The 17556-nt window shown below is 37.4% G+C and overlaps 2 protein-coding genes across 15 annotated transcripts in view; both read right to left on the bottom strand.

The window, feature by feature from the left end:
• si:ch73-321d9.2 (uncharacterized) overlaps positions 1-8065 on the bottom strand; it is a 51080-nt gene extending 43015 nt beyond the window's left edge. For 2 of the 14 annotated variants that reach the window (XM_051878689.1, XM_051878672.1), the window contains exons 1-4: positions 7862-8053; positions 4775-6910; positions 3854-4642; positions 2837-2897 (exon numbers count right to left, since the gene is read on the bottom strand). The gene's annotated coding sequence lies outside the window, so the exon portion shown is untranslated. Of the gene's footprint in view, positions 1-2836; positions 2898-3853; positions 4643-4763; positions 6911-7861 lie in introns of all 14 variants that reach the window. The other 12 variants (XM_051878747.1, XM_051878756.1, XM_051878738.1 and 9 more) reach the window with 12 other exon arrangements.
• A 2407-nt stretch (positions 8066-10472) lies between these two features.
• Positions 10473-13439, bottom strand: LOC127504246 (uncharacterized protein K02A2.6-like). The gene has a single exon (XM_051878805.1). The coding sequence runs from the start codon at positions 11958-11960 to the stop codon at positions 11001-11003; it is 960 nt and encodes a 319-aa protein (XP_051734765.1). The 5' UTR covers positions 11961-13439; the 3' UTR covers positions 10473-11000.
• Between the last annotated feature and the right edge of the window lie 4117 nt (positions 13440-17556).

Here is a 17556-nt window from a genome sequence, read left to right as displayed (position 1 = left end):
ACTGTACTAATTAAATACTGCAACTCCTGCAAAAGGTCATTGTTGCACCCCTGGAAAGACAAGACTCCGTCTTCTCCTTTTTACAACTTTATTCTTCTCAGTTCAATGTTGGAGTTCGTATTTACACACAAGGATTTCTCTATACATAGCCTACACACACAAATCAACAGTGCACGTTCGCTCTCTCTTTTTTTCTCGAGGACTCAGGCTGATGACGTCACTCTTCTGCTCACCTCCGACGTATCGGTAGCAAAATCAGTCAACATAACTTAACACAATAGAACTAGGATGTAATTTTGATATAGTCCCCTTTCAAAACTAAAAAAAAAAAAAGTAAATTTTAACATATTCCTAGCGTGCAACGCCCTCCCCCACTAAAAAAAAAAATGTTGTCAAACATTTCCTACTTAATTAGATTTAACAATGTCAACAATCTAACTTTTGAAGAAGGGTGAGTTAACAAATAAGTTTTACTTTTCCACACTACACATTGTAGAGTAATTGGGCTCTATTATTTCTCCACACTTTTTTCCCTTAGCATCAACATCACATAGCATCAACACAAGACTAAGAGTTCATAGTCCATTAGTATTAAAGGGTGCATAATCCATAGAAGTGTTGGTGGGCCCCCCAAATCTTCACACAGGGACAAGGAAAATACCATTTACACCCGTTTCTTGTATGTCTACATATTTTCAGCTATGAGTTTAACCCCTTTTATATGGTAAGTGCATACATAACCATTATTACACTGCTGTTTTATTTCAATATATTCAAATAATAGCCCATTTCCGTACTTATTATTTATAATAATTGCATAGATAACTTATTTTGTAACTTCTGCCATGAACTATAATTTGTTAAATGTTACACTAAATTAGTTATGAATTATGAACTAAAACTTATGAATTTGTATCTCTGTGTTCCTTTTTTTTTTTTTTAAACCATTAGCAATGATAGAAAGGATACATGAAGGATGAGCCAGCAAAGAGGTCACGGCTGGTTCCTGTAGACCACTTCACTCCGACAGGACAGATCTTCAACTGCTGAAACGTTGGCTCACCTAACTGGTCACAGGTGTAGACACGTCGGGGCTGTCTAACTCTCTTGGGCCTGTTGTTTATTGTCCCAGCCTCACTCTGCTCATCTTCAGATTCAATGATTGGCGCTTCTATTTCTCTTTCAATGTTCTGTCCCTTCTCAATGTTCTCTTCTTCAAGGGGTTCTTCTGGTACCACCGTCTCCTTGGTCACATGTTTAGGTGTTTCCCTTTTTGGGCGGAACTCCTCTGCTCTGACACTGAGGGGTAGATTGGCCCGTTTAGCCCTTGTCCACGGGGGATACTCTTCTTCGCTGGAACTATCTGGATCTGACAGGTAAGTACCACGACTGTGTTTATTATTTCTTCTCACTGTCCGTTCTGCTTTTCTTTCATTGTTTTTTTTCTTCAGATTGGGTTCATGAACGTCGGGTTCTTCAACCAGGTAAGGACATGGCAGCAGTAAGTTACGATGTAACACACGTCTTCTTCCTGCTCCTTGGAAGGGTTCTACCACATACACAGGGCTCCCATCGCCTTTTCGTTCTTTGACCACATGAATTACGTCCTCCCAGTAGCTACGCAGTTTACCCGGACCGCCTCTGGGTGTGAGGTTTCTCACCAGGACGTGGTCACCTGGCTCAAGAGTGGAACTCCATGCCTGTCGATTGTAATTTTTCTGCCCTCTCTTCGCACTTTTCTTTAGATTTTGCATGGCGATAGCATAAGCCTCTTGCATGACATCTTAGCTTATGGGTCGCGGACATTGACAGCAGCAGAGCAGAGCGGAAGTTTATGTTGCACCCCTGGAAAGACAAGACTCTGTCTTCTCCTTTTTACAACTTTATTCTTCTCAGTTCAATGTTGGAGTTCGTATTTACACGCAAGGATTTCTCTATACATAGCCTACACACACAATCAATAGTGCACGTTCGCTCTCTCTTTTTTTCTCGAGGACTCAGGCTGATGACGTCACTCTTCTGCTCACCTCCGACGTATCGGTAGCAAAATCAGTCAACGTAATTTAACACAATAGAACTAGGATGTAATTTTGATATAGTCCCCTTTCAAAACTAAAATTCACATCCGATTAAAAACAATTTTTTTTAATTTTTAACATCATCAATGGCCACACCAGGTACAAGAAAAACGTGCTCTAATTTTAATAGGACTGAGGCTAATTTGTGCTCTATAGCTTTGGACAAGTCTTCAGTATTTTCTGTTATTACACCAGAGGATGTAGGTTCATCAAGTGAGACATCTTTGTCTGATTCAATGTCATCTTCTGCAGAAAAAATAGGGACTGGTCTTTCACTGACAACAATGCCAGGCTTTAAGTCAGAGAATGATTTGTGTTTTCTTGCCTTGTGCGTTCTAAATGATCCATAAATATTGGTTTTGTATGAGCACCCACTAAAAACACAAGGAACAATTTCATTATTTTTCAGGTGCTGCCCAATGCGATGGAAGTAGTCTTTAATCGATGATGTGTGTTTGTATTCACAAAGCAAGCATTTATAAGTTGTCAATGAATCTTTTTGAGAGGGATGCTGAGGATGCCTCCTTGACACTTGGCTCTTCAGAGTTTTAAATGAACAAGGACAGTCTGAATAAACACAAGGATGACGACGTCCAAAATTCCTATGATCAAGCTTAAAATGATTTTAAGCTTGATCATAAAATTTCCACACTGAGTTACTAGCCAACGAGAATGGTGAGGTAGAGCATAGGAGAGACGAAAGATAAATTACAAAACTGACCCTGCAAAGCAATAATTAAAAGGTGCAAATTACTTACGTTTTTCATGTGACTGGATTATTCAAAACCTGTCCTAATTGTTGTTCAGCAGTATCCCATCCTAGAAAAGACAAAGAGAAATAACAAACTGGCTCACACAAAAGTAAACAGACGACTTCTTTACCGGGTATGCTGGTCGACGCGATACGTTAAAATAAGTGTTTAGGCACGTCACTAAAGACATGTGTTTGAGCCTTCATCAGGGACGTAAATTTCATCTGACAGTAGGGAGGGACAATAAACAAAATTTCTCAAGAGCAATTTTTGAAGGGGATGCAAATAATACAGCCAAAATTTTACTTATAAAAGGATATATGTAATGTTACACAGAAGAAAACCTTACTACTATTATTAGTGTAGCATGGAGACCATTAAGCTCATTGTTTCTTTTTGGTTCAATGAAAAAACTGACTAAATTGACCAAAATATTCTTCTTCAAAATCGCTTATTTATTGGAATATTTTTGAAGTTGTTTACAACCAAGTCACCAAAATACGATGAATACACATTGATAGGGGCACTCAGATAGGGGGGTCCTGACCCCCACGCGATTTACGCCCCTGGCCTTCATGTAAAGCTAACGTTATGTGTTAACATTAATCATAAATGAGATACCGTACTGCGAACGTGAGCTTCATAATAAATCAATAAAAATCATCATAATAATAAAGGTTCATAACAACGTTAAGTCCATACAAAGCGTCTGAAGCGTGCATGTACTTTATACATGGCGCCGTACAGTATTGCACTCCAGCATACCCCAAACAGTCTTTATACTACGTTTCAATATCAATCCATCTCACCTCAAGCAGTTTAACATTACTTGTATTATTATTATTTTATTTCCACTCAGTTTAATATCGTGATGAGGGAAACTTGTAAACCTTCTAGCCGAGTAGGAGCCATCAAACTAGTAATACTAACCGTATGTAAAACAACAGTACAACATAATATTTTATGAAATCATACATGTATAACGTTAATAATACGCCCAAACGTATGTTTAAAATTACTTACCAATTTTCTTGATTCCCGTTTTACCACGCCGAGTTCATCCATGCGGTGTAACAAGATGGCGGAAAGCTGAACGTCCTCACGCACGACCACGGATGACGTTAGAAGTCACGTGACAATGGGAAGCAATATTTTTAATTAGATTTACAGAAATGTATTTACTTTACACTAACAAAACTTACTTTTGATTTAAATCAATCAAACTTTTTACATAACACTGATGGCTAGACAGAAAATTAAATGTTTTGAGTTAGATCAAGTATAACAACTTCTTTAGAGTAATGACATGCCTTGTGCACTTTTTTCAGTGTACCTTTCTGGAGCTTGAAAGTGGTAGTTGCATTGGATTTCTATGGAGGGACAGAAAGCTCTCAAACTTAATCAAAAAGATCTTAATTTGTGTTCTGAAGATGAACGAAGGTCTTGCGGGTGAGTAATTAATGACAGAATTTTCATTTTTGGCTAAACTAACCCTTTAAAGGTGATTACCCTTGCACAAATCAAAGACTAAAAAGACATCTTGACATTTTGTGCGCTGATCAAGCTACAAGAGTACTTTCTAGAACACCTCAAAAGTAAATCGAAGGGGTTTCTGATAAGACAGGTTGATGATGTATATCATACCCAGAAGCAGGGCACAAGCTGATGTAACTTAAGTCAGATGATTCAAAACTTTAACTCCCTCGATCACAATGCCAATGTCAGCAGGTGGTTCATGAAGTTCTCCCCCTCCCTCTGAATAATGAACACCGCCATGGTGAGCTGCTCCTTATAATCATCTGTCTGGTTATCCTAAAATAGTGAACATAAAAAAAACAAAAAAACAAGTTCCACTGCCTTTTGCTAGCACAACTACAAAATACACAAATTTAGACTTTTTTCTGAAAAATAAATCAAAATAGAATATTCTTACGTTCAACTCACAAGTTACTCCTTGGTGAGGTCTTCAGGATTTTCTTCCAGTAAAAAGATAAGGGCCTTCAGGACCAGTGATGGAAATAACGGCGTTATAAATGAACGGAGTTACTAACGGCGTTACTTTTTTCAGTAATGAGTAATCAAACGAATTACTTTTTCTCCTGTTACAACGCCGTTACTGTTACTGACAAAAAAAAAAAAAATGCCGCATTACTATAATTGAGCACTGAAGAGATTTTCATCCGAGTAGGCTCTCTCTCAGCCATAGGACCTGCAAAGTTTTATCTCTGGTGTGTGTTGGGGTGGGACACATAGGCTAAATGATGATGACTGGTGTGTGACTAGAGATGCTATACCTACAAAGCATTTTGTTGTAAAGAAATAGTACAGGTTAGTCATACACAAATATCATTTTAAACTGATAATAATACACGATGCATGTTCTGTGTGTGTGTGTCTGTGTCAGAGCATGCGAGTGGAGCACGAGCTCAAACCAGAATACCCTTTGTGACATGCTGCGAAAATATGTGAAATAATTTTTTTCTAGTCGACTAGTGGTTGTTCATTTAAGCCATTAGTTGACTAATCACATTTATATTAATTTAATTTCTTAAATACTGGAGAGAATAAACCATAATAATGAGTGTTTAATATAAACTATATAGCACTCAAGCACACGCATAAAGCTTGCCATTAAGAACCGGCAAAAGTAATGATTATGAATGTGACAAAAACAGGAAGGAGACATTTTAATTGTTTATTAATAAAGTAATGTTTTCTGAATCAGTGTCGGCTGCAAAGATGGAGTTGACATTGCTGACTCTCATCTCCGCATACTGGACGCGCCTAGAGAAAGAATGCACATTTCATTCGGATTACATAATCAGAGTAGAATATTTATTTTCGTTTTGAATTATTTATATTAAAAGTAGACATTTCAAGCTTTCTATAGATATATGTCTCATGTCTGTGAGGCAAGCAGCTGCTGAGTTTCGGTTAATTTAGCCTACGCGCTCCAGTTCACGTGCAAGTTATTGCGCCAGCGCCTCCATGTCATGATTATATTGTCTGCTATATTTGCTTCTTATTTATTAAATCCAGACAATTGGTTAATAAAACATTGATTAAAATTAAGATATAATTTTTACAAAACTAAATTCACTTTAAAGAAAGGATTTCTACAAAACAAAACTTAATGAAGTGGTCAAAATCATGTCTATCCCGCTCCATGTCTCCCGATATATTGTGCATCATATGATGTATTCTATCTTACTCATGCTGTTCACTTTTCACAATCAAACAGATGAATTTAAAACATAACATAGGCTTATTTAAACATAAATATGAAACTATGTTTTCTTTAATGGCTAACAACACGTAGTACAGTACAGAGAAATTTCATGTCGTGAGCAAGAGCAGATCATGAGTCACGAGTCGGATCAAGCATCATTTATTTTTAGACTTATATTTAATATTGGGGGCATCCAAGTTATTAGACATGTTTGATTTTTTTTTTTTTTTTTAAAGTAACGCAATAGTTACTTCCCTGGTAATTAGTTACTTTTATAATGATGTAACTCCGTTACTAACTCAGTTACTATTTATGAGAAGTAACTATAACTAATTACTTTTTTTAAAGTAACGTGCCCAACACTGTTCAGGACACACTCTTCTCAGGTGAATGTTTTCAGTCTGTGATAAAGCAATTGTGATTATTTTTGTTATTCTAAAAAATCTGTATAATATGTAATAGGGAATCAGATTTTGCAGATGTGTGATGGCAAAAAAAAAAAAAAAAGAAAATATAAAAATGTACTAAAATATAATAATTTATATTAATGACTGGCCAGATTTGCAATTAAGAAATGCATCTGAATCAGTCATTGGTTGCATTTATAAATTAGTCTAAAAAAAAAATATGCATCAACAAATCATAAATTAGCTTTACACCGTAATATATTTAATCATTCTTGATTAAAGGGATAGTTCTCTCAAAAATGAAAATTAGCTGTTAATTTACTCACCCTCAGGCCATCCAAGATATTGGTGACTTTTTTTTCTTCTTTAGAGCAGTAAAGAAGATTTTTAGCTGGAACCGTGGTCCTTGCTGTTTCATATAATGCAAGTCAATGGCTACCGTCACTGTGAGAATAAAAAAAAAAATTAAAAAAAAACATACAGACAAAAAAGTCACATGCATTTGAGATGGCATAAGGGTGAGTTGATGAACATTTTGGTTGGATAATTCCAAGTCTAAAGTTTGTTAATGAGGATAACATGCAAGTCAATAGACGTTAGATGGATTTTACTCAAACTCAAATTCATATTATTTATTAACAATTATAGTAGTTTTTATAGAAATTACCATGTATTGCAAAGTGTCATTAAACAACATTGAAGAGGGAGAAAATTTTGCAGTATTTATTGGTAAATCATTGTTTGCTGCAGTTCAATTAATTAGTTGTGTAAATACTACTTCTACTAAAGAAATCATGATTTCTACTAAAAAATCGTAACATTTTTTTTTTTTTCCTGGACGAAGCAAAACACCTCGAGCTAGGCAAATTAAGCTATTTGTCTTTACTTACAGACTTTTTTCATCATTTTGGTCGAACAAATAGATGAATAAATCAGAGCTAACATGACAAAGACAAATAAAAGAACAGACAAACGTTGCTTTAAAAACTAAACTCAATATTATAAGGCGAGAATCCCCTCAGCCTCGAGTGTCTCTCCCGCTCCCCGAACATTTCCTGCCCGCAGCATTTCAAATAGCACGCGCTGCATACATGGTTAAAGGAGGCATTTATTTTAAAAAATATTTATAAACATGTTTACAAGGTCCAAAACGAATACATTTCTATAAAACAAACGAGTAAATGCAACATCTTTTATAGGAAATATTCAGTTAGCGCTAACCTTTATACTGCACATGCAAGGCCGTGCAAATTTAAAAAAAAAAAAAATCGGTTAGTTACGATTTCGTTGGTATTCATGTTCACAAACAACGTTAATTAACTCATAAACAACTAAAACACATTTTTTAACGTTTGCATTATCGAGTATATTAATTAAAACAAATTTCCAACCTACCTTAATTCATCAGAGTCCGGGAAAAAGAAAATGGAGGTCGAGCAGAAAATAATTTCAAGACAGGCTCGTGCGTCACAACGTTAGAAAAAAACATCCGATGCGGGGTGCTTAAAGGGAAATTATACTTTGGCTGAAAGTTAGATTGTTGAGTATTTGTTAATTTCTACGTGTTTAAGCTGAAAGAGTGTACAATACTGAATTACGATTAGGAAAGCAAAAAGATTAAGTAATTTAGACTCAAATAGTTATAGCAATTCAGCTTACACCCATGTTCACTTGTATGTAGCAGTGGTGTGCGGTGGTGTTTTAAAATGAGGAGGCAGTCCTCATTTATGTCCCTGTTACACAATTTTAAGTTAACATTACATAAAAAGAGAGACCAAATACAATTCTATTTTGTTATTTTTACACTATGTAATGTTCTATAAAACCAAGTATAAATTTAATCAAGTTAGTGTTTTTACTCATTTTTACATTTATTCCAAAATAATAACTAAAGGCAGTAACCATTTAAACAATATATATTATTTATATTATTATTAACTAATATTCTGCTTTTCTTTTTAATAGTCAATTTATTTTCAGCAGTCATCAAGCTTGTACGTACACACTGGTCAGTGTCACAGACACGAAGATGTACCTTTAATTTCACCACGCTGATTGCTCACTAAAAAACCCCGCAGTCATCATGTTTTATGCCATTTTGGGTTTGATTTTGACATGACACAAAGCGGTGATATGTAAGTGACAGTTGTTTACTTACTTTTTAATTACTATTTCCCATTAACGCCATCACTGTCTTCATTCAGGCCGATTCGACAAGAACGCGCACGAAAACAAGAGGCGGGATTTATCACACAAACCAATCATGTCCAATCATAACCGATCATATCCAATCATAGCGCAATTGAGGCATTGCCTCCTCTCACGTGACTTTCCCCCATTCATTCTCAATTACCCCTCACTAAGAGTCTCTGCTTTATTTCTATGAGCTGAGGAATGCACAGAGATGCAGACTACCTGCTGTAACTTTACCTGCGGGTGTCGCTGTTTGACAGTGTTTCTTTAGAAAAACAAGTGACTTTTACACTTTTTAATTTAAAATTTTGTAACATTTGCATTGTTTTATTTTTGTAATATCGATTATTTTCTCATCCAGTTTTTTTGAGGAGGCACTGCCTCCCTTGCCTCCTCGGAGGAAATGCCCATGGTAAGTAGGCATATTCGGACACACTTTAAGTATGCACGTCCGAATCTCGCGAGAATTGTCACCCAGGTAATTCTCGCCTACTCTTTTTTTGAATACTAAGGATTCGGACATACTTATTTGCTCGCCTACTGCTTTTCCCCTACTAGAGAAGTAGGCGGTTTCGGACGCCTCTCCGTTTCCCCGTGAATTGAAGTACATCTCAAGACACTTCGCACTCTACCCTATCCCATAATTCATTGCGCGCCGGTGATGACAAGAGTTCTGTGTGAATTCACATATAAATGTAAGTAATCCCCCAGTTTCACCAATATGTAATATCTAAATCAAACTGTATTATCCATGTGCAAAACGTCAGTTTTAAATAAATACAGTATTTGTCTCTGAGATGGAGTGGAGTTTGAATAAAATCCTGAAGTAGGCTATTTTAATTTTATCCTAAAAATAAAATCCTAAAATCCCACTTTGGGCGTATTACAGAAAGATCTTAACTTTAGAATCATCTGTTTGGTAACCATGGCAATTTCAGTTAGGACCTCATTTAGGACAAAATCTATTACAGAATGACATTTTTTTAAGATAATAATCTTATCTTAACTATGGAAAAGACACAGGATTACAGAAGCAACCTAACTCAACAAAAAATCCTAAAAGCTGTCTTAATGTTAGGACAACCCCACCTTTTTGAAATCCAACGGTAAAAATCACAGTACAAAAGCTTTTTTTTTTTTTTTTCTCTCAAAAATGGTGTTACATTTATTAATTGTACAAGACGAAAAGCAGATGAGAAATGCATTGATGCACTATGAGAAATGGCAGACAGAGCAGACACATTTTCGGCAACTTTTGCCCACTCTCTTTCCTTATCTTCGTGAGTGAGCGAAGGTGAAAACTTGCTGTCAGTTTATCTCCGAACTCGATGGAGCGGTTTAAGATTTCCTAACTACAGATGAGATGTTGTAAGATAGGATAAGAATCATAACTCAAGTTAAGATTTGCTTCAGTAATATGAATTTGTGAAAAATCCTAAATTAACTTATTTTAAGTTAAGAATTAAACATTTCTGTAATATGCTGTAGTTTAAATTTAGACTTACAGAGTAAATGTATAAATGTGAAAATATATTTTCACAGTTAACGTTACATTTAACATAAGAAATAAACAAGGTTAACTCATAGTTGTTATGTCTGCATCAATATGCTATAATAACACGTTATATTCTGTTCCGTTTCAGAGAATGCACGGAAAGAACAGGAGACATGACTGCACTGCTTTGCACTGGTTTACTCGGCACACTGCAACAACAACAACCAACAGCACGGGAGTGCCATCTAGTGGCCATCAGATATTGTAACATCAACTCAAATACATTACATCTCCTCCCTCCTTAAATCAGTCTACCCCATGTTTTTTTTTTTTTTTTTTTCTTTTTAACATAAAAACATTAATTCAAGTTATGGAAAAACAGTTAGTGTTCCACCCTTAAGCAATATCACACTTATGTCAACTTAACTACTCACTCCAAAAGTATGAAACACTAAACACATTCAACTGTGCATAAAACATTCAAACACTTTACAGATCAAGTCTGTTAGGTGGTTTACAGATTCTAACAGGAAATCTTCTCACATTTGGGGAAGAAACAATAGCTGGTTCAACAAGCTTGGTTACATGCTGGTCTAGAGCATTTGGTTCGGTGTCATTAGATGTTAAAGACAGTTCTTGTCCCTTATCATCGGGTGTTTGTGATGTACTGTTCTCTGCTGGTAGTGTTTCTGTGTTTTTTGTAATTTCTGGATGACAGTCCAACATTTGATCTGCATGTCTTTTCCAGCTTTGTGAACTGTCCACCTGAAGTAGGACATTGGTCCTGAAACAGTACCGGTTTTCCACTTCTCCTCTCCCCGTCGATAATCTCTGACCGGCACCGAATCACCCACGTGGAAGTCTCTGTGTTTTGCATGGAGGGAACTTTTTGTGTGACTGCTCCACGGTCCTTTTCACACTTGGTTTCAGTAGATCCAGCCGTGTGCTCAATCTGTGATGTAAGAATAACATAGCAGGTGTTTCTTTTGTTGTGCTATGTGGGGTATTCCTGTACTGTAGCAAGAAAGAGTCTAATCTCTGCTGTAATGGTACTGGTTCTTTGGATGCTTTCAGTGAATGTTTAAAAGTCTGTATAAAAAGCTCGGCCCGACCGTTAGTGGCTGGGTGGAATGGTGTAGAGCGTACATGTTTAACACCATTTGTTTTTAGAAAACATCCAAACTCCTCCGAAGTAAATTGTGGGCCATTGTCGCTAACTAGGGTTTCAGGTATACCGTAACGACTGAATAGACCACGCAGAACTTGAATCGTCTTGGAGGAAGTTGTCGAATCCATCACATGAACTTCTGGCCATTTTGAGTGTGTGTCAACAATTACCAGAAACATTTGTCCTTCAAATGGTCCAGCGAAATCGACATGAATCCGCTGCCAAGGAGCTTCTGGCCATGCCCAGGGATGCAAAGGTGAGAGACATGGAGATTTTTGATTTTGTTGACATGACATGCAGGTCTTTGATTTTTCTTCAATTTTTGAGTCAATATTTGGCCACCAGATGTAGCTACGTGCTGAAGCCTTCATTTTTACTACACCTGGATGTCCTGTGTGTAAATCTTCCAAAACTCGTTGTCTCAGATTCGATGGAAAAATAACTCGCTGTCCCCACATCAGACAGTCCTGCATCAGTGAGAGTTCCTCCTTCCTTGTGAGATATGGTTTTAGTACATTTTCTGAGTCTTTGGTAGATGGAAATGATCCAGTGGCTACCATCTCCTTCACACGACAGAGGATTGGATCTGGTTTGGTTTCTTTCCTGATATCGCTGCTACACACTGGAAGTGCATCCATTTTTTTTTATGAGGTGAGCGTCCACTGCATCTCTCCTGTCTCTGTGCTGTACAGGCAGTGGCAAACGCGATAGCCCATCAGCGTTTCCATGGTCATTAGCACTTCTGTATTGAATTGTGTAGTTGTGTGCAGCCAGCAGAAGAGCCCACCTCTGAAGTCTGGCAGCAGCCATGGATGGAGTTGCTTTGTTAGGATGGAGTATGGTGGTAAGAGGACGATGGTCTGCTATTAATGTGAAGTGACGTCCATATAGATAAGTATGAAACTTCCTTACTCCAAAAATTATCCCTAGTGCCTCCCATTCTAGTTGCGCATAATTTTGCTCAGATTTACTCAGGGTTCGGGAAGCGAAGGCTATAGGTCTCTCATGCCCATCCGGCAACATGTGCGAAAGCACAGCTCCCACCCCGTAGGGTGAAGCATCACAAGCCAAGCGAACTGGGAGTCTTGGATTATAGTGTTTGAGTACATTGGGTGTTAACAGCTGCATTTTAGCATCTTGAAAAGCTTTCTCACACTCTAGAGACCACTTCCATTTTGCATCTTTGTGTAGCATTGCATTCAGGGGGTGAAGAACTGTGGCAAGATTTGGCACAAATCTTGCATAATAATTAACCAGACCCAGGAAGGATCGGAGTTGGTTAACATTAACAGGGGCTGGTGCTTCGGCGATGGCACGCAGTTTGTCTGGGGACTTGTGAAGCCCTGATGCATCGATCACATGTCCTAAATACTCCAGTGAAGTTTTGAAAAACTCACTCTTCTCTCTTTTAACCCGAAGTCCGAATTTCTCCAGCCGACTCAACACAGCCTCCAGGTTAGACAAATGATGAGCATTGTCTTTTCCTGTGACTAGGATATCGTCTAAAAAAAAATGTACGAATGGCAGCCCTTGTAACACTTGTTCCATGACTCATTGAAATATCGATGGAGCTGAAGTAATGCCGAAGGGTAACCTGTTGTATACAAACATCCCTTTGTGAGTCGTGACGGTAAGATATTTACGTGAATCTTCATGCACAGGAATCTGCAGGTAAGCATGTGAAAGGTCTAGTTTGCTAAATCTTTGTCCCCCAGTCAGTGAAGCAAATAGATCTTCTATTCGGGGTAATGGATAATGTTCTGCACACAGAGCTGGGTTCACAGTTATTTTGAAGTCACCACAGATCCTAATATTGCCACCCTTTTTGATTACAGGCACAATCGGTGTTGCCCATTCACTGAATCGCACAGGTGAAATGATTCCTTGTTTCAGCAGGCGATCAATTTCTTCCTCCACCTTGGGTCTGATGGCATACGGTATCACTCGTGCTTGAAAAAATCTAGGTTGGGTTTCCGGTTTCAGGTTTAAGGTAGCTGTATACCCATTGAATGTCCCTAGATCTTCTCTGAATACTTTGGCATACTTTTTTAGAAGACTGTCCAATGTCCCTTCATTAGCATGATGCACAGCTCTTACAGTTTTGATCTCGCGCCAGTCCAGACGAATTCTGCAAAGCCATTCTCGTCCCAGCAGAGGAGCTGCGTTTCCTGTAACAACATACAAGGGTAAGCGTACGCTTTGTCTGTTTAGCTTAACACGCACCTTGATGACACCTTCTGGCGAGATTACTTCGCCTGTATATGTCTTGAGAACAACGGTTGTCTGGCGTAGTCAAACATGGCTCAGTTTATCTCTGTACAGTTCGCTAGAGATAACAGAGACCGCCGCCCCAGTGTCCACTTCCATGTCAATTGGCAATCCCTCAATTTTTGGTTGCACTTTTATTACAGATGACACTGAATCAGTTTCACTTTTCATTATGTTCACCCGTGAACAATTGTGCAGTGTTGCTGTGACTTTGTGTAGTGTCAGTTCAGCATCCGTGTCCGAATTTGTCTCTTCCTCACTCTTTTCCATATTAGCATCCATTCGGTGAATTGGTCTTTTCTTTATCTGTCCCTTCCATTTTACATTATTTTTCCCTTTCACTGTAGTTCTAGGTATTTTCTCCTCTGTCTTTTTACTTTTACACATTCGTGCAATGTGGCCTTTCTTTCCACAGTTGTGGCACAGTTGGTCTTTGTAAAAAAACTCATTTTGGATATGGTTGGACTTCCCACATCTATAACAATTTCTCCTTGTCCGATTCTGACGACAGGGACATGGCATTCACTTTCATTGAGTTGCTCAGGTGCTGTGATTCTCTAGATACAGCCTCCATTGACATCGCTATATCCACAGCCTTTTGATACGTGAGTGCCGATTCAGTCAATAGTTTCCTCTGAATTGACTCGCTACTCAGGCCACACACAAATCTGTCTTGCAGTGTGTCATTTAAATTGTCGCCAAACTCACAGTGCTCCGCCAGTTTCTTTAACACCGCCACATATTGTGCAACACTTTCCCCCTCTGCTTGATTTCGTTTGTGAAATTTGAACCTCTCTGCAATCACAGTGGGCCTGGGGGTAAAATGTGCTTGGAGTGCGTTCACAATCTCATCATATTTCATAGTCCCGGGCTTAACATGAAACATGTCAAAACCCTTTCTGCATCCATTTCCCTAAAATCCCCTCACAAACGTCTGCTCTTAGCTGTCACATCGCTGCTAGGCCATGTAACGACACTCGGCTCATTGTTGCCACGTCTGGAATTGGGCTACTTTTAAACTTGTGCCGTGATTACGCTACTTTTGGGATGGTTTTGTTGCGCAGACCTGGCAACCCTGCACCTCAGTTAGACCTTCCTCCACTTCAAAGGCCCGCCCCTTTCGTGCATTTCGAAGTGAATTGGGACACAGCTCATGGCTGCGTCCGAAAACTGGAAAATGCTGCCTTCGGAGGACACATATCAAGGAAGGCATCAAGGCATGTCCGAATCCAATGTTAGCTTCACTTCCTGTCTCCTGAGATACCTTCATCTGATCATTTTTGAAGGCAGCATAGATGTATCCTTCGCTGCCTTTGATATCTCACAATCCTGGGCTTTACATTCTGTGACAGTTGAGCTAGAAAAATAAAGATGGTGTCTGAAAGTTGCGTTTGCTGGTCAGTTTGTGTGTAAATGTACGTTTTTGAACAACATTTTCCACTTTTGATGTCATTTCTAGCAAGAATTACTACTGTAGTAATTAAATATTTTAGTTCTCACCAACCCTTACGAAAAAGAAGTATACTTCAAGTTCATTTTTATCAAGTATACTTAAGTAATGTTCAAGTATATTTTTTAAGTATATTTTATGCAGTAAGTATACTAGTATCAATGTACTAGTAGTAAACTTGTAAGTGTACTATTTTAATACCGCTTTGGACTAAATTGGCCCAATTGAAGTATACGTTTAAGTGTACTATAAGTGTAACAGTAGTAAACTTTAAGTACACAACTAGTTCACAGCTTCGTTTCTCATTTGTACTGCATCTGTACTACAAGTGAACTTAAAAGTATACTAGTAGTTTACTATTTTAATACTAGTAATACATTTTTAGTATATGAAAGTACACTTTGAAATATTCTCAGTAAACTACTAGTTTAGTGCAAGTATACTTGTAAGTGAACATAATTCTATCTGCATTCTCAGCAGTTTTGAGATATTGAGCTTCAAAGGTTTTTGCATTCCATATAGCAAAAATTATATGGAGAACAGGTCTCTTTTATATGAAATTGACAGAGACCCTAAATGTATTCTAACTGTATAATATCAAAATCCTCTCAATTTTGTGAATGGGCAATTTTGAAGCATAATAGGCTGTGCTAAATATTTTGTCCAGTGCAGATGTTAAATTTAGGTAGGAATATGGTGGGTAATTTAACACATTATTGCAGGAACCGTTTTATTTTCCTTTTGTTTAGACAGAAAGCAGCTACTGTAATACATTTGACCAGGACTTTATTCCATAGAAAGTGAGACAGGTAAAATGGCTTTCTTTCTCTCTAGACATCAGTATGGCTGAAATAACATGCTATAATTCTAAAAGGATTTACCTCAGAGGAAGAGCATGACTGGTTTCAATTCCATTTTGATCATCAACTTGATCAAGCAGAGGGTTGTGAATGGTAAGTTTTTTTATTCCTAAATTCTTTATTCTAATTGTGATATAGACTAGTGTCTGTCAATATTAAGCCGCAAAAAGACTGTTTAAATATGAATCCTGCATGTTCTGTGTCTCTGTGTGAATGATTCGGGTAGACGCATGGTTTCATTTAGCTACTACACATAACTTACATTAGTAAACATGACTTAAAAATATTAAATAAATTGTAATGCCATCAAATTCAGTAAGCAATTATCATGCAAAAGCTGTAGTAAGTATGTAAGCTGCGTACCAACATCATTTTGTGTAAAGAAGGCCTTTATGTGCTATTACTTGCCAAACAAAGTGTTGTTTTGAGGAAAATTGGGTTGTTGTAGCTCGTTGTCTGCATCACTATGATTGGAAATAGCTGTCATTTGTGTTTTAACAACGTTTAGCTCATGTGTTATTGATCCGGGAAATTCAAATCTGTGAATATATTGCCAACCTTACTGAACTCCTTGAGTTAAGCACTGACCGAAGTTCTTTATATTTGAGTCCAACAAGTTCAAACTCTATGAGTCGTGCATTATTTGAGTGCATTATTAACGTACAGAGCTGACTGAAACACTACTGCCAGTCAGCGGGACATTAAACAGGAAGTGTTTGTCTGAGCTCACAACAGGTTTTGCAAGGGAACAATAGTATCTTTGCGAGGGAACGCAAAAGATTTGAACAAAATGAAAAATTTCCTCCACCACCATGTCCCTTTAGGGGCTCTGTAGGACTGCATGCATATGATACTGAGATCACTGGCTTCTTTTTTTTTTTCTCCAGTGCACCAAACACCAAATACCAGGTATGTGGTGTTCACTTATATCTTTGAACAGGATTTATTTCCAGGTATAACTGTGTACTCAAAATGTGTATTTGACTCTCATTTATATAGTTAACTATATTCCAAATAATCTACAAAGAAAAAATTATATATTTCTTTTGTCATTGCATTCTTTCTTAGTTCACATTCCTGACTAAATGGCTCATTATGCGGCTCATTAGGGGCAGGGTCTTAATCTCCTCAGGTGTGAATCACCGTATTATTCATGAAGATTCATGTCTCCCTGCATATGGCCCTTCTAAACAAAAAGTGTCTTAGAAATTTAAAATCAATACATTGTTTTATGTGTCCGAGTAGGCAGAATGATTTTATCATCACTTTGAAGCAAAAACTCTAGACAAAATATACAGTTCCCAAAAGTCTTGTGAAAAAAATGTTTAGTATGTCTTTTCAGGCCTTATTTCAGTGACTTATTTATTTATTTATTCTCTCTCAAAAATACAAACATGTACATACTTGTTGCTCACATATTATTGTAGCCTAGATTGTGCTGAATACAGTGTAATGAGACTTTTGTCATTAATATGTTTATGCAACTGAAAAAAGCACAAATGTCAGGGCATGTCAAAACTACTCCAGGACCCCAAATTAGCTCCAGACCCCAGAGAGTAAAAAAAAAAAAAAAAAAAAAGAAACATCACATAATGTCAATAAGTTGTCACAGAATATGAATATGTGAATAAATCAGTTTTCACAAAAATGTCAGGT

The sequence above is a fragment of the Ctenopharyngodon idella genome, chromosome 2 (genome assembly GCF_019924925.1).
Source record: "Ctenopharyngodon idella isolate HZGC_01 chromosome 2, HZGC01, whole genome shotgun sequence".
NCBI classification, from domain to species: Eukaryota; Metazoa; Chordata; class Actinopteri; order Cypriniformes; family Xenocyprididae; genus Ctenopharyngodon; species Ctenopharyngodon idella.
This window is presented reverse-complemented; position numbering and strand designations above follow the sequence as displayed.

Coding starts and splice junctions, on each gene's coding strand:
- LOC127504246 (XM_051878805.1), bottom strand. CDS start 11,960: ATGGATGCACTTCCAGTGTGTAGCAGCGATATCAGGAAAGAAACCAAA.